This window comes from Eumetopias jubatus, unplaced genomic scaffold, assembly GCF_037043125.1.
Source record: "Eumetopias jubatus isolate StellerSeaLion01/CBP00866 unplaced genomic scaffold, mEumJub1_p1.0 scaffold_10, whole genome shotgun sequence".
In the NCBI taxonomy this organism is placed as follows: Eukaryota; Metazoa; Chordata; class Mammalia; order Carnivora; family Otariidae; genus Eumetopias; species Eumetopias jubatus.
The window spans coordinates 51,972,930-51,998,062 of NW_028274816.1; the positions used below are offsets into that span (position 1 = coordinate 51,972,930).

At 57.7% G+C, this 25,133-nt stretch overlaps 3 protein-coding genes across 6 annotated transcripts; 2 read left to right on the forward strand and 1 right to left on the reverse strand.

Annotated features, from left to right (window-relative positions):
• Positions 1-27: 27 nt before the first annotated feature.
• On the forward strand, positions 28-8,379 carry RAB4B (RAB4B, member RAS oncogene family). Of its 3 annotated transcripts, XM_028095652.2 has the most exons (8): positions 28-192; positions 1,365-1,445; positions 1,664-1,778; positions 3,186-3,248; positions 3,336-3,490; positions 4,558-4,653; positions 4,759-4,893; positions 8,007-8,379. In XM_028095652.2, exons 1-7 carry the CDS (start codon positions 177-179, stop codon positions 4,872-4,874), a joined length of 642 nt encoding a protein of 213 aa, XP_027951453.1. In that variant the 5' UTR covers positions 28-176; the 3' UTR covers positions 4,875-4,893; positions 8,007-8,379. The 3 variants fall into 3 exon arrangements, with proteins under 3 accessions (XP_027951453.1, XP_027951455.1, XP_087883736.1); XM_028095654.2 differs by lacking the exon at positions 1,365-1,445; XM_088027610.1 differs by lacking the exon at positions 28-192 and having other exon boundaries at positions 689-1,445.
• A 1,510-nt stretch (positions 8,380-9,889) lies between these two features.
• EGLN2 (egl-9 family hypoxia inducible factor 2) lies at positions 9,890-18,648 on the forward strand. 2 transcript variants are annotated; one of them, XM_028095641.2, is made up of 6 exons: positions 9,890-9,975; positions 10,982-12,060; positions 16,800-16,919; positions 17,310-17,446; positions 17,665-17,732; positions 17,996-18,648. In XM_028095641.2, exons 2-6 carry the CDS (start codon positions 11,224-11,226, stop codon positions 18,049-18,051), a joined length of 1,218 nt encoding a protein of 405 aa, XP_027951442.1. In that variant the 5' UTR covers positions 9,890-9,975; positions 10,982-11,223; the 3' UTR covers positions 18,052-18,648. The 2 variants fall into 2 exon arrangements, with proteins under 2 accessions (XP_027951442.1, XP_027951443.1); XM_028095642.2 differs by lacking the exon at positions 17,665-17,732.
• A 47-nt stretch (positions 18,649-18,695) lies between these two features.
• On the reverse strand, positions 18,696-22,410 carry LOC114202457 (cytochrome P450 2F2-like). Its single transcript, XM_028095640.1, has 9 exons — positions 22,197-22,410; positions 21,410-21,572; positions 20,854-21,003; positions 20,446-20,606; positions 19,868-20,044; positions 19,640-19,781; positions 19,358-19,545; positions 19,036-19,177; positions 18,696-18,955 (listed from the first exon to the last, which is right to left on the reverse strand). Exons 1-9 carry the CDS (start codon positions 22,374-22,376, stop codon positions 18,774-18,776), a joined length of 1,485 nt encoding a protein of 494 aa, XP_027951441.1. The 5' UTR covers positions 22,377-22,410; the 3' UTR covers positions 18,696-18,773.
• Positions 22,411-25,133: the final 2,723 nt, after the last annotated feature.

Consider the following 25,133-nt stretch of genomic DNA (forward strand, 5'->3'; position numbering starts at 1 on the left):
CCTGGTATCCCTCAGCCCTAGCGGGTCGCGCCGTAGGGGGGTGGAGGCGGAAGTGGCGGCGCCGGCCCCGGGAGTAGGAAGGAGCCGGGGCTGCAGCCGGAGTGGAGCGGCTGCCAGCCGAGGAGCAGGCGCGGCCGCGGCGCCATATTGCGGCCCCAAGCGGCCGCGACCGAGTCATGGCCGAGACTTACGGTGAGGGTGGTGGGCCGAAGTCGGGGTCTGGGGTCTGGGCCCAGGGAGGATGCGGCCTTTGGGGAGTGGGGCGGGGCCTTATGTGCCAGGGGGCGGGGTCTGGCATGGGGCAGGGCCTAGTGGATGCTGGGAGGGGTTTAGTGGGTCCGAGGCTGAGCTCCATCGATTTGGGCGGAGCCTGAGGGTCTGGTGTGTGGGTTAAATAGATCTGGGGCGGGATTTGAGGCAGCCGGCCTTGATGGACCTGCTCAGGCCTGGAGGGAAAGGGTGAGTCTTAATGTGTCGGGGCGGAGCCTGAGTGGATGGGGTGGGGCTGACTGTGTGAATGGCAGGGCTTGAGGATGGTGGGCTGGGAGAACCCTGAGGGGATGCTTGTGGACCCCGGGACTGCTCTGGCTTGAGAGGTCTGCAGTGGGGTTGGGGATGAGTTGTCCTTGAATTAGGTGGTGGGAGGGACTAGTGGCAAGGGGTGGGGCTTAAACTTAAAAACGGGCAGTACCTTGGGTAGAGGGAGGGACGGAGGAACCGAGAATTGGAAAATCTGGATGGATGGATGAAGAGGAGGTGGGAGGACAGGGTGCGGTAGAAGCAGCAGTAGTTTAAGAGTAAGGAGCTACATTCCTTCAACAAGTAGAGAAAAGCCGAGGGAACAAGTGTAAAGATCCTGAGGTGGGAACCAGCTTGCAATTTTCAGGGAGTAGACTGAAGTCCAGGGTGGTAGGACGTGAAGTCATGAGGGGCAAGGGCAAGGCTGTAGTCCTCGATAAGATGGCTCTCAAGAGGCTTTGACAAGGTAATAGCTAAGCTTTTGAAGTCTGGAGCCAGTTGACTTGGGTTCGAATCCCAGCCCTGCCCAGCTATGGGATCTTGGGCAAGCCAGTTAACCTTTCTGGTCTCAGTTTCCTCATCTGGAAGATGGGGATACTTATTACTATACCTCCCTCTTAGAGTTTTTCTGAGGAATAAGTGAGCTTGCTGTAGTAAAGAACTTTAGAACTGTGCCTGTTACATGGTAAGCACTGTATAAGAATTGTCTGTTATTGTTACTGTTGCTCTGTTTCTGCCTGTGTCTGTTTGTCCCCTTGTAACTACGATGGTCTCTCGGTTTCCATGTTTTGCCCTGTATCATTCTCTCCATATGGGTTTCCCTGATCTTGGCTCCATCTGCTCAGACTTCCTCTTCAAATTCCTGGTGATTGGCAGTGCGGGAACTGGCAAATCATGTCTCCTTCATCAGTTCATTGAGAATAAGTGTGAGTTTCTGGGAGTGGTCCCGGGAGCACTGAACTGTGGGCGTGGGCATGGCGGGGGCAGGGGCAGGGCTGGCTGCCTGGCCCTCGCCTTTGCTAGATCCTTCTTGATCCTCAGTCACCCCAGCAACGAGAATGGTTTTGTACAGGCTGAGGAGGCCTGGGAGGACAGGGAATCTTCTGAGCCCCTGCACTGCCTCTTCTCTCCCTCCCACTCGCAGTCAAACAGGACTCCAACCACACAATCGGCGTGGAGTTTGGATCTCGGGTGGTCAACGTGGGTGGGAAGACTGTGAAGCTCCAGATTTGGGACACAGCCGGCCAGGAGCGGTTTCGGTAGGTGGGCCGGGCCCCCAGGGGAGAGGGGCAGAGGAGAGAGGAGAGAAAAAGAGAGGGAGACAGGGAGTCACAGAGCTGTGTGCAGTCACTTGGAGATCTGACAGGAGCACAGAGACATTGAGAGGGCAGGCAAGGCCGAGAGAGAGAGACAGAGACTGAGTGCAGGTGCCTATAGCCAGAGAGAGCAGGCGTTCTGGAGAGAGAGCAGGGGTCCTGGAGAGAGAGCAGGGGTAGCGAGGGAAAATGAGGTTGAGAAAGAAGCATAACGAAGGGAGAGACCCACAGACCCTGGAGAGACTGCAGTAGACTGACCCATATAGCTGGAGGGATGGAGACTTGTGCCTGGGGAGAGGTGTTTGGGATGAGGGCAGGGGACAGAGGTGGAAAGAGAGAGATTGAAAGAGAGGGAAACTAGAAAAGAGATACACTCAGAAAGAGACAAAGAAGGACAGAGACTGGAAAGAAGAGCAAGGGAAGGTTGATAAAGAGACACAGAGAAAGAGGTCAGAGCTAGAGACCGGGAGGGTGGGACAGGCAGAGCCAGAGAGATGGAGAAATGGGTGTGTGTGGCGGAGGGGAGAGAACCATGTGGGGCTCAGCATGCAGTATGTCTTCAGGAAATGGCTGCAGACAAGGTGGTAGATGCGTGGAAACCCTGAGTCTGAGAAACAGAGACAGCGAGAAGAGGGACATGAGGAACTCAAGTCCATGGAGAGGTGTGGGCCTGGGCCAGCACGTAGAAGCTGCTAAGTTAATATTGGTGTGTCGATCTGCTGTGTGAGCGAGACAGGGCGAAGGGTAATGCGGCGTGTCCTGGGTTTGCAGTACGTGCTCAGTGAATGCTTGTGGAATGATTGCCCGAGTTCGAGGAGGACCCAGACAGGTGGCACGGAGATGCAGGCTGTCGGCCACCCTGGGAAGGGTGCCTCCCTGAGACATGGCAGGAGAGGGACTAGCAGATGTCATCAGAGCACTTGGCCAGGACTGGGCAAAGGGGAGATGGCAGGAAATGAGGAAGGAGCGAATGCATGAGAAATCAAGAGTGAGGATGAGAGAACCAGAGCCAGAGCGACAGACAGACCGACCTAGGGAATGAGAGAGACACACATAAGAGAGACAGACAGAAAGACACAGACCAATAAAGAGATACAGAAAGACAGGGACACACAGAGAGTCAAAGACAGGGAGAGACTCTGACAGAGGCAGACAGACAGCTAAGGGAGACAGAGATTGAGGGAGACAGAGAGAGACCAGCAGAGAAGGAAATTGTGAGACCAGACTGCCGACAGCTTTTGGGGGGATGGGCCAGCAGTAAAGGGGGGGCCTCCGAACCACAAGTCTCTCTCCGCAGAGGGGGGCAATCTCAGGGCAGTTGGGGGTGACTGGGTCCCCCTGGCCCCACAGGTCGGTGACACGGAGTTACTACCGAGGGGCAGCTGGAGCCCTGCTGGTGTACGACATCACCAGGTGGGTGCACTGAGAGGGTGGGGCAGGGCCTGGGCGGGGCCCCTATCCTGTGCCTGCCTCCCTCCCTCCTCTCTCCCTTCTCCATAGCCGGGAGACGTACAACTCACTGGCTGCCTGGCTGACGGACGCCCGCACGCTGGCTAGCCCCAACATCGTGGTCATCCTCTGTGGCAACAAGAAAGACCTGGACCCTGAGCGTGAGGTCACTTTCCTGGAGGCCTCCCGCTTTGCCCAGGAGAATGGTGAGGACCCTGTGGTGGGCCAGTGGGGGAGGGGCCTCAGCAGAGGGGCGGGGGCTGTTCACTGCGGCCTGTGGGCCACCGGGCTGTCTGTGGCTGTGCCTAGCCAGGGAATGTGGAGATTGAGGGTCTGGGTTCAAATTCAAGTGTTGCCACCTGTGAGCTGTGTGACCATTCTGGTCCTGTTTCCTCATCAGGGAAGTGGGAATCACAATGCTTCTGCCTCACGTAGCACGGGCTGGTTAAGGGGGTCAGGCACTGGAGAGCCCTCCGCACTGCCTGGATGCTTGATTAATGTTGGCTGCTAAGAAGCTTTTGACCAGTGCAGGCTGTTGGCGTAACGTGGAGGTTGCAAACTCCGATGGCCCGAGAGGACAGGCCTGTTTTGTGAATAAGGGAGATGGGACAGGGTAGACCCCAAGTTAGCAGGCACTAGCCTTAGGGGCATGGACAGGACCGACAGCCACATCAAAAGGTGTGTGAGTATAAACTCATTTGAAAACTTCGTGTTGGCCAAACACCTACTAGCTCAGGGTTTGTCCGTGCCCCACCAGTTGGTAACCTCCAGATTTGGAGGATGTTTTGCCAATCCGAAAGATGTGGGCTTGAGTCCTGTCTCTTACTTTCTGTGAGGCCTTGTCATGTGGCTAAAGGGTGGACTGTGGTGGGCCTGGGCCTGTCCTAGATGGTGCTGGGGACATAGCATTAAAAACACCCTGGGCCCAGCTCTCGCGGGCTCACAGTCCAGTGGGTGGGGAAGGGAGACAGGACCCTTTCCAGATAGTGACAGCCCCGAGAGGTCAGGGCTGGGATAGGGGAGGCACAGGGGGCTGTGGAAGCCCAGGGGGCGGGGAGGGCACCTGATCCATGCGGGGAGGTCAGGGAGAACTTTCTGGAGGAGGAGGTGTGTAGGTGGGAACCGCCTGGGGAAGGGGCCCCTCCATGGCAGGGCAGCAGCCTGGGCGAGGGCCTGGAGTGAGGGCAGAGGTGGAAGCCTTGAGGAGCAGAATGAGACGTGGCAGGTCAGGGTCAAGGGGCGGGTGGGGACTGACCCGAGGCCTTGCCCCCAGAGCTGATGTTCCTGGAGACTAGCGCCCTCACGGGTGAGAACGTGGAAGAGGCTTTCCTGAAGTGTGCCCGCACCATCCTGAACAAGATCGACTCAGGTGAGGCCCCTGACTGCCCAGAGTGGGAGCGGGAGCGGAAGGCAGGGCCCAGAGGTCCCCAGGGGACCAGTCCTGACCTCTCCCCTGCCGCCCCCCTGCCCCCAGGCGAGCTCGACCCCGAGAGGATGGGCTCAGGCATTCAGTACGGGGACGCCTCCCTCCGCCAGCTGCGGCAGCCTCGGAGCGCCCAGGCCGTGGCCCCTCAGCCCTGTGGCTGCTGAGACGTGTGTGCGGAGCCAGGTGGGAGCCTGGGGCCCGGGGACGGCAGGGGTGGGGGTCCTGGCAAGGGGGACTACGGAGCAGAGACAGAGACATAGAGGAGGAGAGGCGATGAGAGAAAGCATGAGAAAGATGCAAAGACAGTCGAGTGAAAGGAGCCATCGTCCTGGCCTCGGGGACGTCCTTTCCATCTTGCCACCAGCTTGCGGCCCTGGATCTCTGACCCGGCCGTTCATAATTCAGCAAATATTTATCGAGTGTCCGCTGTGAGCCAGGTCCCGTTCAAGCGGTGGGCCAAACAGACAACCCCTGCCCTCGTGGAGCCAACATGCTCTTGGGAGGAGACAGGCCACAAATAAGACATATGAGAAAATGACATGGCGGTTAAGAAGATAAGAGCCATGGAGAAAAATATAGGCAAAGCGGGGGTAGGGAGGTGAGGAGTGGAGATTTTTGATGATGAGGGAAACCCTCCCTGAAAAGGTGACATTTGAGCAAAGACCTTAAGGAAGGGAATGGGGAAGGGGGGGGGGTTCATATGGGTCCCTGGGGGACGAGTGTTCTAGGCAGAGAGAACAGCCAGTGCAAAGGCCCTGAGATAGGGGCATGCCTGGCCTGGATGAGGAAGTCCATGGAGGCCAGTGTGGCTGGAGTGGAGTATGTGTGTGCACTGGGAGGCGGGGGAGGTGAGAAGGAGTTGAGGTCAGGGGTGGGGGGAAGCAGATGGGATAGGGCCTTGTCCATAGGAGGTTCTGGGTTATGCCATGGGTCGGATGGGAGCCATGGGAGGGCTTTGAGCAGAGAAGGGACAGGACCTGCTTCAGGTGTTCCCAGGATCCCTCTGGCTGCATAGAGGGGAGAGGAGGGGGTGGGCAGGAGTGGTTGCTGAGAGACCAGTGAGAGACTACTGCAGAGTCAGGCTGAGAGACAGTGGTGGACAGTGGGGGGGGGTTGTTGGCGGGCAGAAGAGGGACTGAGACGTGGCTAGGTTTGTATCCTCCCTGGTCTCTGTCTCCAGTCTTGTCCCCTCTTGATGTAGCCACTGGGTCTTTCTCAAGCACAAATCTGATCCTGTCCTTCCCCCGTTTAAGACCACCCATGGCTCCCAGGGTCCATGGGACAGAGCCGAAGCTCCTAGCCTGGTGTTTGCCCTTGCTAGCCTCACCTGCCTCAACTCACACCTCTCCCCACCACTCAGGCCGCTGCAGATACTCTGAAGTTCTTCCCATTTCTCTGGGTCTTTGTTCATGCTGTTCCCTCTGCAAGGAACACTGTTCCTTTCCTCTCTTCCCTCCTCCCTCTCCTCCAGGAGGCCTTGCTTCCCCTATGCTTGGTCCACACTCCTTGCTGGGCTTGCAAGGTCCTACAGGATGAGGTCCCATCCCAAACTCTTCGAGAGTGTGTATGTCTTGCCAATTCTCCCCTGTGCTTTACGCCCCTGCCCCCCTCCACTGCTTCTAGCCATTGGCGGCTCCAGGGTGGCTGTGGGGAAAGGTGCTCAGACCTTGGATATACTTTGAACATGATTTCCTGATGAATGGATATGGCATTTGAGAGAGAGGAGTCAAGGGTGAGTGTTTTGGGCAGCCCTGTTTCCTTCATGCATCTGCATCTGCTGTGCCTCAGCTGGACGTGCTGGTCCTCCAACCTCCTTTCTTCTGCCAACTGCCCCTCATTATCTGGTCTTTGCCAAAATGACTCTTCCTGCAGGATACCTTTATTGGCGTCCCACATGGGGTCCCTACCTCTAGCCGGGTGGTCTCACAGCTGCCCCCTACTTTTTAAAGCATTCAGCTCTGAACGCTTGATCAGTATTGTGTTTCTTCCCCATCTGAGAAGGGAAGGAGGTGACAGGTCAGAGATTCCAGAGCCGGGCTGCCTGGGTTTCAACTCTGATTCTGTCATTTCCTATCTGCGTGACTCTGGGCAAATTATTTAACCACTCTGTGTTCTTGGTTTCCTCACCTGTAAAATGGGGCTAGTAATAGTACCTACCTCCTCTGGGTGTTGAGAAGATTAATTACATTAATTCATGTAAAGTCCTTAGCACAGGGCCTGACACTTAGTAAAGACCTGATAAATGAGGGCTGTTTGTTATTTTTCTTTTTACTATCCATTTTAAAGAGTCTGGGCTGTGTAGAAATGGATGGGTATGTATTCTTCACCGGAGGGCTTAGTATAGCATCCATTTCAGAGTTTGCCCTCAGTGAATCAAATGGAGTAAGACAGCGCTTTTTCAAACGTTGTTGACTGCAATCTGCAGGAGAAAATACATTTTATATGTCTCGATCTGATACAGTTACACACACATAAAGCTGAAACATATTTTCCTAGCACTAATATTCTTTTGTTGTTGTTGTTGTTGTTTTTATTGAGGTGAAATTCACATGGCGTACATTAGCCATGAAAATGTTCCAAAACATTTTCGTTGCCCTAAGGAAACCCCATACTCATTAAGCAGTCAGTCTCCATTCCGCCCCTGCCCCCAGCCTCTGACACCCACCAGTCTGCTTGCCGTCTCTATGGACCAATACTCTTATTACATATGATGCCCCTCTGATATTTTCTATTCTATTTTACTCTATTTCATTGAAAAATTGCCCGAGGCAATTTTTTGGCAAACTGATTTCCCAACCCACTAATGCAGTGCTGCACGTTGAAATCACCTGGAGAGCTTTAAAAGAGTTTGATGCCTGGGCCTCACCCCAGAGATTCTGAAGTGATTTCCAGATTTCTAGAAGCTCCCAGGTAATGCTATATGTAGCTGAAGCAACAACCACTAACTGAAGGTGTCTCCTCAGTTTGGAAAACACTGGAATGAGCCAGGGCAATCCAGGAGCATAGAGGGACACAGAGATGCCAAGGTGGGGACATGAAATTTAGATACTAAGATATCCCTCTGCAGACTTAAGGGGTCAGCTCTCTGAGACAAACAGGGAGATGCAAGGCCCTCAGAGACAGCCCCAAATTACCTGCAGACGAGAAACAGAAAATCAGACAATGTAGAAAGTCTGGAAGAAAGAGAAAGGTATGGACAGACACACAGGAGGGCAGGAAGATACCCAGAAATGAGACAGAGACACCAGCCAGGCAGACCCAGGGTCCCTTTAGTTCACCACACACTTTTCTTTCAGCTCACCCGTTCTCCAGGACCTGCCCTGCCCTTCTGGCTGGGGCCCAGATCCAGGCCCTGGGAGGCCGAGCCCCTCACCTGTCCTGGCCCCAGAGAAGCTGCCCCGCCACCTGTCCCCCTTCCCTGGCCTGGTGGGGCCTGGCTGAGGGGCAAGACTGAGCCACCAGGGAAGGGGGAGTCCATACCTGCTGCTGCTTCCTCTGTCTTGGCTAACCCCTGTCCCCCTGGAACCCTTAACCATATTCAAAGAGTTCCCAAAGCCTGAGACCAAGGCATTTGGCCCCAGCTCCCCGCCATTGCGAGTACGTGTTATTTATTGCCTGGAGGCCTGTCCAGTCCCCACTCCACCCCCATAAAGCATTGTTTACACCTGTGTCTTGGCTTCTGTTATTTTGGGGGGATGGGGAGGGAGGGGAGACAGAAGAGGTCCCTGATGGAAGAAGAACCACGTGTCATGGTGTGTGGGGGTCATGTTTCTGGATTGGCTGTGGTGTGAGGGGACACCATGACTCAGGTGGTGTTGTGGACGGAGGCTGTAACCTCACCGTGTTGTGACAAGGCATGCTGGGGGCCCACCTGTGTAGCACTGATGTGCTGTGCTTGTGACGTGTGTGTGACGGCATCTGTAGGAATATGTCCTCATTGTGTGTGTGACACTGTTGCTCGTGACTACTTTGTGTCCTTGGTGATTGTACCCATGAGGCTGGTATTTGGGACCAAGTCCAGGGAATGAAAATTCAGGCCTATAGGTGATCTCCATGCATCTTTGGTGCTTGAAGGTCCCAGGCAGTGTCTGATTGTTGCGTGTGTGACTGTGCGTTTATGTCCCTGAGGTGTGTGTGTGTCTTGTGTGAATTTGGCACCCCTGATACAGCTGCGTGTGACCATGAACCCCGAGTATGCCCCTAAGGACCTTGTGGGCCTTTGTGCAACCCTGACCTGTGCATACTTGAGACCGGTGTGTATCTCTTTTGTGTCGTGATGAACTGACGAAACTCGCAAGTGCTCTGCCAGGGACAGGTGCAGCCCCCTCAGGGCACTCCCAACTTCTCTGCCATCCCCAAGTCAGCAGTAGCCTACCCACAGGGTAGGCCTGAGCCCTTGAGCCCCCCCAAGACCCCCCGCCGCCCTGTAGGTGGTGGAGGGGGCGGGGCATTTAAATGACCTCATCTGCATAGTCCTTCCAGGCCGGGTGGCCCAAAATGTTCTTAGACCCGAGGCTGTTAGACAAATGTCTTCTCTGCGTACTCTGCGTAGCTTTCCTAGATTGCTTTATTCGGGTTCCCACAATTGTCCCGAAAGGGCAGGGTGGAGCGGCTTATACTGTGGCATCCTTCCCAGTCTAGTCTTCCTCTCTCAGGGATGTTCCGCACTTTTTTCCCTCCGTTACAGAAAGTACTTAAGTAAATTACTTAACTAATGTGCGTATTTACATACATTTCTCAACTAACTGCGCAGACATTTATCGCAGCCCTATTCTTGGGCTGCGAGGAGGAGGAGCTGTCCATGTAAATAACGTCATTTGCATGCCACTGTCCCGCCCCGCTGAGCGTCATTCTCCGGCGCTCGGGACTCTAGGGGTGGGCCGGCCTATGCAAATAGCCGTATTTGCATGCCCCTCCCACGCTGCTTGGCCTAACCGCGGAACTCCCCCCGCCCTTCCCTGATCCTGCCCTTTCTAACAGCCTTCCTCCTCTCTCCCATAAGGGGCGGAGTGAAGTATGCAAATGAGCCTCCTGTTGGCGACCGACCCATTTCCCCTATCTTGGGGGGCGGTGTTCTGAACTTCCTTGCTCCGCCCCGCACGGCTCGCGCTTGCGCACGCACCGTCTCCTACGCGGGCGCGGTCACGTGCCCACCGGGCGAGGCGGGGGCGGAGCGTCGCGGGAGGTGGGGGCGGGGTATGGCGCGCTGTGCGGCGCTGGGCGGCTGGCACAAACGACGGCGCCGGGGCCGGAGGAAAAAGCTCGGTGAGGAGAGCTCGGGGAGGGAAGAGAACGAGGCAAAAAGGGCGCTCGAGCCGGGGCGCCGGCGCGAGCCGGGCGGGGTGTGGGGCCGCGCACCAGCCCGGCGTGGCGGAGCGCGGCGACCCCGGGTAGAGGAGGGTGGGGGTAGGGCGTGGGGGAGGGAACGCGCCGGGCACGTTGAGTGCCGGCCGTTGGGGGGTTGGGGTGGGGGAGCGCGCGCCGATGGGGGAAGGGAGAGGGAGGGGGTTCGGGGTCCGAGCGGTCCCTAGGCTCGGCCTCCGTCGCCTGCAGCGCCCCGAGCGGGGAGGCCCGCACCGAAGGGGCTTGGGAGGAGCCGCCTTCTCCCGTCCTGTCCCCCAGTGCGTGAACCCTCCCCCGCCCTTCCCCCCGTTGCCGTGGACCCTCCTCCCGCGGCTGCCTTCCGTCTGTCTGTCTGTCTTAGGCCCTCCCTTCCGTCTGGGTGTGTGTCAGTCGCCGGCGGGCTTCCTCCCGTTGGGCTTAGGTTGACCCCTCCGCCCCGTTCTGTCCGGCTGTCTCAGGCCCGCCCTCCCAGCTTCTACCCGGTCGGCTTTTCCGTCTCTGGGCCCCCCATTCTCTTTGTCTCTGGGCTCCCCGGTTTGCTCTGTTGGTGGAGCACCCCGTTCCCGCCGTGTGTCTCTGGAATCCCCAGGCACATCTCCCGCTCCTCACTGCTCTAACATTCCTTTTCTACTTCAGGCTCTCTCCGTCCTTTCTCTTTGCTCTGAGGATGCTCTCCCACAGCCCCCACCGCAGTCCTGTGTCTTTGGGTCATCTCCCCAGCCTCGCTCCTCCGGCTGCCTCCTTCACTGCATCTTCTCTCCTTGTCCCCCCCCCCCCCAGATTCCCATGGTCTTCTCCCCAATGTGGCCTCGGATTTTGGGGGACCGTGTGGCCAAATCTGACTTCTTACTGCCCCTGCCACCCTTCACCTCCACTCCGAGTGCCTGTAGCTCTTCTCACATTCCTTTTTTTCTCTCTCCCCCTTCAGCCACCCTAACGGGTCCTTTCCCAAGCCCCTAGGGGCAGCAGAGGACTTGGGGACCAGCGAGCACCCCCAGGGCGTGAGAAGAGCCTCTGCTGCCTGCCCTGCCTCACCCTGCCCTACGCCAGGCTCAGCTGCCCCGGCCCCCGGCTGCATCAAGTGGAGGAGGCGGAGGCGGAGGCGGAGTAGGGTGGCACCATGGGCCCGGGCCGTGCCCTCCATGCCCGGGGGATGAAGACGCTGCTGCCATGGACAGCCCGTGCCAGCCGCAGCCCCTGAGTCAGGCTCTCCCTCAGTTGCCGGGTTCTGTGTCAGAGCCCTTGGAGCCTAGTCGGGCCAGGATGGGGGTGGAGAGTTACCTGCCCTGTCCCCTGCTACCTTCCTACCACCGCCCGGGAGCACCTGGTGAGGCCTCGGCGGGGAGTGGGACCCCCAGGGCCACAGCCACCTCCACGATAGCCAGCCCCCTTCGGGAGGGCTTCGGCGGGCAGGATGGTGGTGAGCTGCGCCCACTGCAGAGTGAGGGCGCTGCAGCACTGGTCACCAAGGGGTGCCAGCGACTGGCGGCCCAGGGCGCCCGGCCTGAGGCCCCCAAACGGAAGTGGGCAGAGGATGGTGGGGACGCCCCAGCACCCAGCAAGCGGTCCTGGGCCAGGCAGGAGAACCAGGAGGTGGAGGCTGAAGGGGAGGGCAGCATGGGCTGCGGCAGTGGCAATGGCGAGGCCAGTGCGGGGCCAAGGGAGGAGGTGCTGCCCACCGCGCCTGAGCGCCTGGCCCTGGACTATATCGTGCCCTGCATGCGGTACTACGGCATCTGTGTCAAGGACAGCTTCCTGGGGGCGGCACTGGGTGGCTGCGTGCTGGCCGAGGTGGAAGCCCTGAAGCGGAGCGGGCGCCTGCGTGACGGGCAGCTGGTGAGCCAGCGGGCTATCCCGCCGCGCAGCATTCGTGGGGACCAGATTGCCTGGGTGGAAGGCCATGAGCCGGGCTGCCGAAGCATCGGGGTCCTCATGGCCCACGTGGACGCTGTGATCCGCCATTGCGCTGGGCGCCTGGGTGGCTACGTCATCAACGGGCGCACCAAGGTAAGGCAGTGAGGGCCTTGTGTGGAGGGAGCCCCCCCAGCACCTGCTTGGCGGGCACCTGGTGCTCTGAGTATCGGCGCCCTTGGAGTTGGGCTTCTGGCATTACAAAAGGATTTAGGCAGCTCCAGTGGAGTGAGTGTTGGTGCTAGAGTTTGGGGCTCTCCCTCCCTGTGGGGGCTTTGGGGGTCTGTGCACTTTCTCTTTCCCCATTCGCCTCTCTTTTCATCCATCCCTGTGTCGTCTGTCCTTTCAGTCGCCTGCCTCTGGCCTGTCCTCTGGTGTGTCCCTTCTGTCTCCCAGGCAGGAGAACCAGAAGGCAGAGTGGGGAGGGTGGCTGTGGGGAGGCCCGTGCCAGGCTGAGGGAGGAGGTGCTGCCCACTGCACTTGGCGCTGGACTGCGTTGTACCCCCTGTGCCATACTGTGGCATCTGGGGCCAGGACAGCTTCCTGGGTGCCTGTGCGCTGGCCTTGCGGGAGGGGGTTCTATCCTACATCTTCTCTTTGCGTCCTCATCCTAATGCCTGCCCTGTATCTTGTCTGTCCATCACTGTGTTCTTGTCGGTTCTGATCTGTTCCCTCGATTCTCTGTTCTGTGTCTTTTCTTGTTTTACAGTAGTTGTTATACATATATATATTAATTTTTTTGAGGGGGGGAACCTGGGCTTTTTTGAGAATGCTGAAACCACAGACCCTCTTTCAAGAAAAATGCTCATTTGTCTAGTTTATGGGCAGTCATCAGTGCCTCCTGAGCCTCCAGCTACCCATTTGAGAACCTAGGGTCGGGAGCTCTGCACAAGACAGTGGTCTGTTGGGCCTTTCTGGCCTTCTGACACAATACTTTTCTTCATAGAGGGGTGAGAGAGCTCTTGCCTTGAGTCCAAGGCTAGTGTCATTTGGCCAAGGCTCCATAGGGAGTGCCTACTGCACACCAGTGATGCCTGGCTGATGGCAGGGCTGTTTGCTTCCCTGCGGGCATAAGGCTGTGCTCCTAATGTCTCCTCCCTCCTCCCTCTGATCCCATCTTGGGTTCTGCTTCTGTGCAGCTTCTGTCTCCAGCTGGAGCTGGCTCAGGGACCCAGGCTCCCTAGGGCCGAGGCCAGCATCCTCTCCACCCAGGTCAGGCTTGTCATACTTCCCCCCTCCCTCCTGTTACTTGATAGCTGGAGAGTCAGAGGACGCCCTTTCCTGGGCTCTGCTCCTGTGCAGGCAGGAGAGATGAGAGGGAGTCTCCTGGCCACAAGGTGCTCAGCATCTTCACCCCAGGTCACCCGTCCTCGCAGGAGGGAGTTTGAGGGGAGACCGTGAGAACTGAATGGCCCAGGGCAGCACACTTTCCTTAGCCTCAGTTTGCTTATCCACAGGATAGGAAAATTAGTTAAGTCCCCAGCTAGTCTTTGGCAGTTTTAGGAGGGGAGGGCAAAGTAGAGTGAGCAGGTATCTTTCCCCTTCGGTGCCTTGGTTGTGGTTGGGGCCAGGGCCCTGGTTAAGATTGGGGGCTGGGGGGGTTGGGACTATTTTAGCTCCGGGTGACTTCTCTTGTCCTGGGAGGTTAAGAACAAACCTGGCTAGACTGAGCAGGGCGGGGGGAACCAACCGCCAACCCAGTCACTGAAGTTCCTCTCAGACACCCCCCCCCCCGCCCCGGCTCTGGTGAGACGCCCACTCCAGGCTTCCCCACCTTCAACGTGCAACCTCTGGACTCCCTCCTCAGGCTCTGAAATAAGAGTGTGGGGTGCCAAGGTGGGGGGGGCACAGATCACCAGTGTGGCTAGGGCCCGCAACAGCCTGCCTGTTGTTGGTCGTTCCTGAATGGAGTTCCTATGTTCTGTTCTTCCAGCTGTCTCTAATCCTTCTCCTCAGCTGGCCTGCAGGTGGGAGAGAGTTGACTCCCACGGGCATCCCTTGACCCCAACCAGAGGGGACCACAGGGAGGGCCTGGCTGGCTTGGTTGCCCCTTTAAGAGCAGCGTAGAGGTGGGGCCTGCTGTCATTGGCTCAGTCGTGTGTGTGTGTGTGGGGGGGGGGGGCTTTTGGCACATTGTCACCAATAGCCTTTAATTCTTTGTGTGTGTGTGTGTGTGTGTGTGTTGGGGCCTTTGGCACGTTGTCACCAATAGACTTTAATTCTTCAGTCTCCTGGTCTGATACTGGCTGCCCCTTCCCTGAGATGGGAGGGTGAGGAGCAGGCTTTCAGGTCCTTCTTCTTGTCCCTTTCCTTTGTGGGAGCAGGAAGTAGGTGCTTCTCTGGGGCCAGAGGATGCTCCCCCTCCACCAACGTGTGTATGTGGGGGGATTGGTGGAAGTTTAAAGGGCCTCTTCCTGTGCCTAGCCTTCATGCACGACTCCCCTTCCACTCCAGAATACAGGCGCTGTCCCTGCCTGCATGGTGGCAGACCCTGTGTGAGGGTGTGCAGGGCAGGACTCAGCGGAGTCCCTGAGACCCAGAGGAGTGCTTTCTGTAAGCAGCTACTGCCTGGGCACTAGGGAGACAAGCCTGGCCCCAGGGGCTTCCCCAGGACTTGCCCATTGGGCCAGTACTAGGTAAACAAGTACCTGGACTGATCTCACACTGAGAGGGGTGGATGGAAAATCAGCCTTCAGCCGGAGTACTCAAGTGCCTTTTGATCTGAGATGTGAATAACAAGGAGCACCAGGGGAGGTGTGTTCCAGGCAGGGGCAGAGGCTCTGTGGATGAGCTTGGCCTGGTCAGAGAACAGTTAGGAGGCCTGAGGGGCTGGAGCAGAGTGAAGGCAGTAGCAGTTGAGATTGGTGGCCTTGGAGGCTGAGGCTGTGCAAATACGAAATTGATGTTTTGTATTTTCTCCGGATGTGATGGGGGTCTTGAGGGATTTGAGTGATGAGCTGGAGGAAAGGGTCTCTGGCTGCTGTGTGGAGATGGATGTGGGAAAGAGGCTGCAGCCCTGGACCCCTCTCCCCACCCCATCCTTGTGCAGAACCAGCAAAATCTTTGCTTGGATTCTATATGGGGAGGGGTTGCCAGTCCTTCCTCAGTGATTCACTGATTGCAGGCCACCCGGGCTTAGCTACGTTCTTTTCTCCCAATGAGGTGGTTGCTCAGAGCACTGACCCATTTGCAGGGAGTGAACAGCGCAAAGAGTCTCCTGAACCTCCGGGGGTGTGGGGGCCAAGGTCTTGCCCCGGTGCCGCCAGAGAGAAGCATGGCTCTCCACTGCTGGGTGGCCTTGCCCAGCTGCAGCCCTCCTGGCCTCCGTCTCAGGGCGGGTGCTGCGGCCTTCGGGTACGCGCACGTTTAACGCATGGCTATGGGCTGCACGTCCCGGTTGAGCCTTGGGAGTAACGTGTTGGAAGAAGGCTGAGGATTGAGTTGACCTGGCCTGCCCTGGAGTGCTAGGCCAGCCTCCTGTTTGGGCAGCAGATGCCCATCTTTTTGATCAGGAATGTTTATCCTAGGGCTGTTTTTCGGCGCTGTGGCCCACAGGCCTAGCCGAGCTCGAGTGGGGAGCAGCCGGCAGCGGTCTCTGGGCTGGAATGAGCATGGCTCAGGGTGTCAAGACAGATGGTCCAGGGAGCTGGAGGATCTGCACACCAGTACTCCCGTTTGCCTTATGCAGCCCTCCCAAGTGGCTTTAGGCAAAGGGTAGGACAGGGACTTTTTTTTTTTTCTTAATGTCACTTCAGCCTGTGCTTTGGCTTTCCATCACGTGGCAGGCACTCTGCTTGGTGCCTTCCCAAACATCTGTCTGACTCAATTCCCACAACTGCCCATGGAGTAGTTTATCAGCTCCATTTCACGGATGAGGAACCTGAGACAGGAAACGAAGTCTCCCGCCTGATACTACAGCTGGTGTGGCAGCACTGGGCCTTGAACCTGGGAGTTAGGTCTGAAGGAACACTGGGGCCCTCCCCTCGCTCCACATCCGCTTTTCTGTGGGCTCCCTGTTGAGAAGCAGGCCCGAGCAGCTGGGGCCGAGGCCTCGGGATGGCAGCCACCAGGGAGAGGTCAGAACCCTGTGGCTAGACCTGTACACATGGAAGCCAGGGTCTGGGGGCGTGAGGAATCGCCCGGTCTGTAAACAGGAGGTGTTTATTAGTCTGTTTAACGGATGAGGCTGTGATGGGACTGTCAAGGGCTACCCTGCAGTTTATCCTTGGAGTGGGGGCTAGAGCTCAGGTTCTGGTCACACTCGGGGTTTTGGTACTTGTTCATACGTATAGGAAATACATTTATTTAGTGGAGGTTCTTCGTAGTCAAGGGCAGCAGTTCTCAACCTTGCTGTACATTAGAATTACCTGGGGAACCTTTAAATATTCCAGGCTCCACCTTAGACCAAGGATTTCCGAACCTCTGAGATGGGCCTGGGCATCAGCATCCCAGGTGATTCCATGCTGAAGCCAAGGTCAGGAACCCCTGGTGCAGGGCTGTGAGGCCACATCCTCCATACCAGAAAACATGTAAATTGGTTTTATTCTGGAAGGTCTGGTGGGGGGTGGGGTCAGGTTATCTTTAAAAAACAAGATCCTCAGTTACTCATCGAGCCCCGTCTGGGTGCCCGGCTCTGGGCACATGTGTGGGGAGTGGGCTCTGGAGGCCCAAGAGCTGTGGCTTGGCTGACCAAGAAGTAAGTCTGGGGGCTGGAGCCCTTGGAAGAGTCTGGAGAGAGACAGGGGGCCAGGAAGGGTGAGAAAGGGGAGGTAATGGCCGCTTCCCCAAGTATCTCTGCCTTGCCCTCTAAGCCCACTCCCATCTGTCTCTGCCAGGCCATGGTGGCGTGTTACCCAGGCAACGGGCTGGGGTACGTGAGGCATGTCGACAATCCCCACGGCGATGGGCGCTGCATCACCTGTATCTATTACCTGAATCAGAACTGGGATGTCAAGGTAGGGGTTGGGGGGTCAGGGTTGGGGGCGGGAGTGAGGGTGAGGCAGCTGCATCAACTCCATTTTGTGCTCCCAGCTCAGCTTCTGGCATTCTCCATGGCGGGGCAGTGCAGTGTCGGCTTGCTGGCTGGCTCTTCCTGGGAAATGGCACCTCCTTGTCTCCAGCTGACCGGGTGGTGGCAGCACCACCCTTTCCCATTTCCTGTCTTTAGTAGTTTCCTGCCTGGCTCCATGGTGACGCAGACTCTGGGCTGTCATTCACTCTGAGAGTCTGAGTGGTGAGAGGGAGTGATGTGTGCGACTGCCCCGTTCAGAGCCCAGGGCGGTGCAAGGCAGAGGCTCCAGGCTGGACCCGCCAGCCTCCTGCCTCATCCTCTGGCCTGCCCCTAGGTGCATGGCGGCCTGCTGCAGATCTTCCCTGAGGGCCGGCCTGTGGTTGCCAACATTGAGCCCCTCTTTGATCGGTTGCTCATTTTCTGGTCTGATCGGCGGAACCCCCATGAGGTGAAACCAGCCTATGCCACCAGGTATGACCGATACTTGTGGGGATGTGCTCAGGTGTCCTGCTCTGTGCCAACAAAGTCTTGTCAGACCCCAGGAGTGGCTAGGAAGTGAAGCGCTGAGAGGGGCCTAGGTGGAACAGAACCAGGCCCAGAAGGGTGGACTGCAGTGTCATTGTGGATGTGGTGGCTGGGATTGAAGAAAAGTGATGCTCACTGCCCTTCGGGGCTGCTCTGGTCCCCAGGTACGCCATCACCGTCTGGTATTTTGATGCTAAGGAGCGGGCAGCAGCCAAAGACAAGTATCAGCTAGGTACCTGCTTCCCAAATGGCATCCCGTCCCTCAGGCCCTTCCTATTCCATGTACCTCGCAAGGCCTCAAGTCCCCTTATCCACGTCATCAGTCTCTTCCTAAAGTTTGCAGCTCCTTTTTTCTCCCCTCTGCCCATTTTCCCTAGGCAGCCCTCTCTCCTGGCACCCCCAGCATGCGGTCCTCTCCTCCATCTTCCCACAGTCTTCTTGGCCTCTTGTGTCCCTTCCCTGGTGACCCCCTGTCTCCTCTTACCTCACCCCTAGCGTCCGGACAGAAAGGTGTCCAAGTACCTGTGTCACAGCCGACTACGCCCACCTAGTGGCCAGCTCCAGAGCTGCATGGACAGACAGCCTCCCCTGACTTGGGGAGAGCCTTTGGCCCTGTGCTGCTGGCCCAGCCCCCCGCCAGTCTCGGTGCCTGCTCCTTTGCTGCCACCACCGCTGCTTCCGGCTTTGCCTCCGGCCCGCCTGGTGTGGAGAGCTCCGTCTGACGCTGAGGACCAGGGAGGAGAGACCTCTGCTGGCCTGTGATGGGGGCTGGGGCTGTGACCTGGGCAGGGGCCAGTGTCGGGAGCTACCATCACTGGCGCTGGGGCCTGGTGGCTTGCCCTGCCCAGTTGTGCTCCTTTCAGACGGGGAGAGCTGGAAGGAGCCATTGCCACCTCCCACCAGGCTGCAGGATCGGGGGTTGGGGATGTCATGGCCTCTTGCTGGCAGAGGTTCGTTGGGGGGACAGTATCCCCAATCCCCCCACTCCTCCAGCCTGGAATGTGAAGTGACCCCCCAACCCCTATGGCCATGGCACCTTCTGGACTAGGCTGCCCCTGCGTGGGCAGGAGAAAAGGTGCTGGGAGGAGCATGGGCGTGAAGAGTCCTGTCAGCCAAGAAAGAAATAAAGTTTACCTCAGAGCTGCAAACGTCTGATTCTCCTGCTCCCTCTTATTGGTAAGGAGACCCGTCCATCTGCAGTTCGGGGCCTTTATTGATCAAAGGGGGTTAGGAGGTCCGGGAGCCGGTGAGCAGAGGGCAGCTGAGCCCGACCTCAGCGGGCTACCAGGTGGAGCTGGAAGGCTGGGGGGATGTTGCCCAGGCCAGTGTACTGCGGGGTGAGGTCGATGTTGGTGGGGCTCTCCACAGGGAGCAGGCAGAATCGCTGCAGGATGGCAGTGAAGAAGAGGAAGATCTCTGATAGCGCCAGGCTTGCGCCCAGGCACATCCGCTTTCCTGAGGAGACAGGGATGCAGGGTGGGAACCGTGCACCCCCGGGGCCTGCCAGCCTCGTCCCCTCCCTTCCTGGCCCAGACCTGGGGCAAAGGGCATGAAGGCATCATTGCTCTGGAAGTTGCCCTTGTCGTCCAGGAAGTTGGTGGGGTTGAAGCAGTCTGGGTCTTTGAACTGGATGGGGTCCCGGTGTGAAGACACGAGCAGAGGAATCACAAAGGTGCCCTGGGGGGGGTGGGGTGCACAGGGGTTACCTCGTGCACTTGGTTAGTCATCCAAGACCCCATTTAAAAGCCAGTGGGAAGGTGGGCCTTCCTTCCTGCTCCCAGGGCACATGCTCAGGGCTGATGGTTTCGGTTACAGGTGCTCCCAGGCCCGCACAGAATCCCCATGCTTGGTGGGCACCTTGGGCAGAAAGTAGCCGCGCAGGTGGGTGTCACGGGTGAGGGCACGTGGCAGCCCCAATGGCAGCACGCTGATGAACCGCTGGATCTCGTGCAGCACGGCGTTCGTGTAGGGCAGGCGCTCCCGGTCCTCCAGCCTTGGGGTGCGCATCCGCCCAACCACAGCGTCCAGCTCGGCCTGCACTTTGGCTGGTGTGGGCAGAGGATGTGAGCTGCGCACGCCCTGGCTGCCAGCCATCCCCAAGCCCTAGCCCCCTCACCCCAGGCTTTCCAGCTCCCGGACCTGCCACCTCTGGGTACTTAAGCAGAATGAGGAGCCCATAGCGCAGAGTGGTGCTCGTGGTCTCGGTGCCGCCGAAGAAAAGGTTATGCGTCGTCATCACCAATGTCTCCTCCTGGAAATGGCTCTCTGGGTCTTCCTGTTCCTGTGGACAGAGATGGGTGTGGCGGCATGCCTGGCACCTCCTGGTGGGCGGCAAGGGGAGAGTTTTACGGTAGTAGGGGCATGCACCTTATCCATCTGATCCAGGAAGCAATCGATGAAATCACGGGGCTCCCCAGGCTGCCGCATCTGCTGGTGCCGCTGGATTTGCCCAGAGATAAAGACCCGAAGTTCCGCGAAGTTTTGAAACATTCGGTGGTGCGGGCCGGGGAGCCAGTCAAGGAGGGAGGGGAAAATGTTGTACATCTAGGGGGACAAGACCGCAGCAGGACCTCGAACAAGTCCAGTAGTTCCCCTGCGGGGAGACTGCACCAGGACTTTGATGTTCTAAGTTCTAGAACTCTCCCCTTCCAAGATTTTTTTTTTAAAGATTTTATTTGAGAGAGAATGAGAGAGCACGAGAGGGAAGAGGGTCAGAGGGAGAAGCAGACTCCCTGCTGAGCAGGGAGCCCGATGTGGGACTCGATCCCGGGACTCCAGGATCATGACCTGAGCCGAAGGCAGTCGCTTAACCAACTGAGCCACCCAGGCGCCTCCCTTCCAAGATTCTAAGACTCGACCTAATGATCCAAGGTCGGCAGGTCTATGTACCCCGGGTTTGGCATAGGTTAGGCACAGGAGGGAGGGTCTGAGGCTGGCCCTCTCACCTCGCTCCATCTGGAACTCATAATGCGGAAGTTGTCATGGAAGAGGTCCAGAAGTCTCAGGAACTCCGGGTCCTCATAGCCATAGCGGTTCCCGAAGACCACCGAACAGATAACGTTAGACACAGCATTATCTAGTAGCCGCCGGGGGTCGAATGGCGTTCCTGGGAGTCGGGACCGGACAGGGTCTTTTCGCTGTGGCTCCGCTTACTAACTTCGTTCCACTACAAATGCCTTCCCGCGCCCCCACCCCCCGCTTTTTAAATATTTTATTTTTAGGTAATAGCTACACCAAACCTGTGGCTGGAACCTACAAGCGTGATGGAGAATCGCTTGCTCTACCGACTGAGCTAGCCAGACACCCCGCCCTACCCCTTCTTGATCATTGGCCACATCCCGACCAGGCCGCACCAATGGTGGCTTGAAATTCGCCGAGCAGACAAGCCGCCTCCTCCAGGATGCGCTCCTCTATGGTCCGCGTTCCCATCCCGAACTCCTTCAGTGCTCTCAGCGCAAAATTGCGCAGCGTCCGCCAGCGCCGCCCGTTCGAAAACGCGATGCCTGGGGGTGGGGCAGAGAAGGGGCGGGCCGGGAAGTGGGCCACGCCCCATCCTGGAAGCGTCCAGTTGTGGAGCCGGCTTCCTCGCAACGCTTCAATTCTGCTGCTTTCCAGACCTCTTGGTTGCCACCCCAGCCTTCTCGGCCCTGTCCGCACCTTGGCCCCACCACTGCTGGTCTCGATCCCTCACCAGTGCTTGCTTTCTTTGGCTTTGACTCTTCGGCTCGTCTCTTCTAGTGGCTGCACCAGAAACCAGCGCCCCCCCGCCGTTCGGCCCCTACACTTTAGCTCCGCCCCGCCTTCTCGCTGTTTGCCTTCACTGGCCTTCTCCCGATCTCCCCGGCCCCGCCCTTTATCGCTCAAACTGGGTGAGCGATTCCAAACGCACTTCCGCCGCCTGGGACTCACCGTTTCCGTGGGTGAAGCGTTCGATAATAGCCATGGTCCCGCGGCCGGAGAAGGCATCCGCTTGCAGCACTAATGCGTCCCGCAGCGCTGAGTAGCCGCACAGCACCACTGCAGGGCGCGGGCCCAGCCGCACTGTGAACACTGGGCCCCAGCGGCCAGAGAGCTACGCGGAGCGGGTGCTCAGCGCGTCCCGGTCCGGACTCCTGACCCCCTCCTCCACCCCAGAGCCCCCGCCCCCAGCTCCCTCTTCCTTCCGACCCAGGAGTCCCCATCTCATCCCCTCATTACTGGCGGAGGAGGTCAGATCCCCACCTCCTTCCTTTCTCATCCGCAGGAGTCCAGGCCCCCAGCTCCCTCTTCCCTCGGGATCTACAAGACCAGGGCCCGAGCCCTCTGCACCCTCAGAACTAGCCGTCTGGGCCCTCGGTACTCTCCTCCCCACCTTGAACCAGGAGAACAGACCCCTCGGCACCCCTTCCCGCCGCCCCCCGACCTGCCTTCTCACTCTAGGCTCCTCCTCCCCCAGGACCCAGGAGTTGGGGGGGGCGGGGAGGGAGAGGGGGATCCCAGGGCGACTCTGCCAGGAACCACGAGCTCAGGCCCACTGTCCCTCTCCTCTCTCAAGCAGATGTCCAGGCTCCCGGCTTCCACCCCTAGTCTCCTTCTTTCCTGGAACACAGGACTCCGGGCCCCTTAACCCTCCTCAGGACTCATGGGGTCAGAGCCCTCAACTGTCTTCATTCAGAGAACCAGGACTTCCAGCCCCCCAGCCCACTATCGGCGCTACCTCCATGAGTGCACGGTCCAGGCGTCCGGACTCCAGCTGCAGCAGGTTCCCCAGCAGTGGCAGTGCCGTAGGCCCCGGGGGTAGGGCCTCCTGAGTCTGGGCGCCCTGGGCACCCCAACCCCACCTGGCTAGGGCCAGCAGCAGGAGGAGCAGCGGCACTGTGATGCCTATGAGCATCATGCCCTCTAACCTCCCTGTCTCCCCCCCTTAGCCTTTATTTGATTCCCTTTGGGTCTTGGGTGGAGCCCCGGCCGGATATCCGGATACTCGGAGTGGGAGTGGTGGGAGAGGTGGGCGTCTCCAGGCTGCTCATATTGCAGATTCCCCCACCCAAGGGCTCCACCCAGCTCTGTCACTGATGTGCCAGGCGCCGCTTGCCCTACTGGGCAGCTTTGTTGCGCTAGCATTCCATGTCAATACACCTGACCGACAGGTGCACCCTACTGAGCCTTTGGGTTCTTGGGGTCCATCTTCCTTGACCCGTAGGTGTGCATTTCTGAATCCCCTGGCCACCTTTGGGGCCGTGACCCCCTGAATGCTGTACCCTATACTTCTGATTACTAAATACATTTTTGACTTCCAAATACACTTCTAAAAGCAACCCTGGTGACATACCCATTAGCCTGGCACTCCTGTGCCCTGTGCTTGTGATTCCTAGGGACAGGGGCCTGAGCACCTGTCACTTCCATGCCCTTGCTCTTGGAACCGTGTATACTGTACCCGTACAGTGTTCAGGAAGGCGACCCACCCTTCCGCAGGCCCCTGCCTGGCCAGATCCAGCCTTCCGCCAGGTGCCTGGCACAGGGCCCAGACCTGGGGAGAGAGTGGGGACGGCACAGCCTCTGGGACTGGCCTTGTCTCTGGGAGTGTCTCTCAGGGTCTCTGTCTCTGTTTATCTTTGTTTCAGCTCTCAGCGTCTTCCTCTCTCTTTGTTCATCTCTCTCTCTCTCTCTTTCCGCCTGTTTTACTCTGTCTGCTTCTGTTCCTGTCGGTATCCCTCTCAGTTCTCTTTTCCCTTCATCTCCCCCTTCCCCGTCTCCCTGCCTCTGTCTCTGCCCTGGGTCTCCTGACCTGTCAGGCTTTCTCCGTCCAGGAACCCTGGTGAGCCGCCCTCTCTGGGTCTCTTCAAGAGCAGGCGTTTGTCCTGTTCGCTTCTGTATCCCAGGCACTAAAACAGTGCTCAGCACACAGTGGGCGCTCAGTAAATGTTTGTAGAGCCAATGCATGACTCTCTTCATCCCGATTTCTGTCTGTCTCTGTCTTTAACTTGGACTCTATTTTCCATCTCTGTCTTTTGCCAGATCCTTGTGACTGTCTCTCCCCTTGTCTGTCTCTGTGTCTTATCTTTTACGGCTCCTGTCTCTAGTTCCCTTTTCCTTCTGCTCTCAGGTCTCTGTCTCTCTTCATGTCTGTTCCTCTCAATTTCTAGCTCTGCTTTAGAATCTCCTTGTCTTCCTTCTCTCTGGGCATGTCTCTCCCTTCCTGTCTGTTCCTCCCTGTCTCTCTGTGTCACTCCTACTCTTTGGTTTTCAGAATCTCTCCCGTCTGTCTCTCTGCATCTCTCTTTCTCTCTCCATCTCTTTTTTAGTACTTCCATGTGTTTCTCTTTGCTGTCTCTCTTTTTTTGTATTTAATTTTAATTTTTTTTAGATTTTATTTATTTATTTGAGACAGAATGAGAGAGAGAGAGAGAGCACCTGAGAGGGGGGAGGGTCCGAGGGAGAAGCAGACTCCCCGCCGAGCAGGGAGCCCGATGCGGAACTCGATCCCGGGACTCCAGGATCATGACCTGAGCCGAAGGCAGTCGCCCAACCAACTGAGCCACCCAGGCGCCCTGCCCTCTCTTTGCTGTCTCTTCATCTTTCTTCCTCAAGACCTCAGAGTCTCTCCCTCTCTCTCTCCCCCTCCGTGTCTCTGCCTGGGCCCTTGGGGCAGACTCTGTAGTTGGCCTGTGGTGAGAACAGCATGGGGATTAAGGAGCCGATGCCTAGTGTGGGGACTGCCTATAAGTCTCAGCAGAGCATGTCCCAGTCTCTGGATGGCCTTGGGGAGACCCCGTTTAGGGTAGGGTCATCCAGGCCACCTCCGCCCATGGCTGGGGGGCCACCACCGCTCTGCCTCACTCTGACTCCACGGAACTGAAGACACCCATCTGTTGAGAAATGCTTCTGTCAGCAGGATGTCAGGCTGACAAATCCAGTCCCAGGTCAGGAGGGCCCGTGCCCCCCGGGACTGCTATCCCCACCCCAAAGGGAGGAATTGCAAGACAAAGGAATAGTCTGAGTAGTCTTCCAGTGTCTTACTTCTCCCCTTCATAGCTCTTCCTCTCTGGCCTTCTCTGGCCATTTCTGTTTCTTTCTTTATCTCTCTCTCTTCTCTCTGTCTCCCCATTTCTCCATCCGTGTACCCCTCTGCTTTCCTCTGTGTCTCCGACTTGTGATGTGGAAGGGAGCAGTGTTGGAGTCTGAGTTTTGTCCCCAGCCCTGCCTGCTTCTGGCTATGTGATCTTGGCCAAGTCATTTCACCTCTCCGGAGTCTCTAAAAGTGTATAATGTGGGACGCTTGGGTGGCTCAACTGGTTGAGCGTCTGCCTTCGGCTCAGGTCACGATCCCGGGGTCCTAGGATGGAGCCCTGCATCGGACTCCCTGCTCAGTGGGGAGTTTGCTTCTCCCTCTCCTCCTTGCTCGTGTTTTCTCTCACTGTCTCTCTCAAATAAATAAAATCTTTTAAAAAGTGTGTAATGCTTCTTTGTCTTATAGAGAAATTTTAGAGTGAATAGGAAACACTGTGTAAGTATTAGTGTTATTTCTCGGTCTCTGTGTCTCTGTCTCCCGGTCTGTCAAGTTCTCCCTTCTTCCGTTTCCATCTCCATCTTGTATGGCACCCTGCATCTCTTGCAGACCCGTCCTGTGTATCTCTGGGCTTCTGTCTTTTTC

What these genes read in the sequence shown, in the direction of transcription:
- RAB4B (XM_088027610.1), top strand. Translation starts at nt 1,286, where the DNA reads ATGGTCTCTCGGTTTCCATGTTTTGCCCTGTATCATTCTCTCCATATG. An exon ending in GCCGGCCAGGAGCGGTTTCG is followed by an intron (nt 1,779 to 3,185) that starts GTAGGTGGGCCG and finishes CTGGCCCCACAG; the next exon opens with GTCGGTGACACGGAGTTACT. An exon ending in CTGGTGTACGACATCACCAG is followed by an intron (nt 3,249 to 3,335) that starts GTGGGTGCACTG and finishes CCTTCTCCATAG; the next exon opens with CCGGGAGACGTACAACTCAC.
- LOC114202457 (XM_028095640.1), bottom strand. Translation starts at nt 22,376, where the DNA reads ATGATGCTCATAGGCATCACAGTGCCGCTGCTCCTCCTGCTGCTGGCC. An exon ending in TGAGTTCCAGATGGAGCGAG is followed by an intron (nt 20,045 to 20,445) that starts GTGAGAGGGCCA and finishes TTGTCCCCCTAG; the next exon opens with ATGTACAACATTTTCCCCTC. An exon ending in GCGGCTACTTTCTGCCCAAG is followed by an intron (nt 19,178 to 19,357) that starts GTGCCCACCAAG and finishes CACCCCCCCCAG; the next exon opens with GGCACCTTTGTGATTCCTCT.
- EGLN2 (XM_028095641.2), top strand. Translation starts at nt 11,224, where the DNA reads ATGGACAGCCCGTGCCAGCCGCAGCCCCTGAGTCAGGCTCTCCCTCAG. An exon ending in ATCAGAACTGGGATGTCAAG is followed by an intron (nt 16,920 to 17,309) that starts GTAGGGGTTGGG and finishes GCCTGCCCCTAG; the next exon opens with GTGCATGGCGGCCTGCTGCA. An exon ending in CAAAGACAAGTATCAGCTAG is followed by an intron (nt 17,733 to 17,995) that starts GTACCTGCTTCC and finishes CCTCACCCCTAG; the next exon opens with CGTCCGGACAGAAAGGTGTC.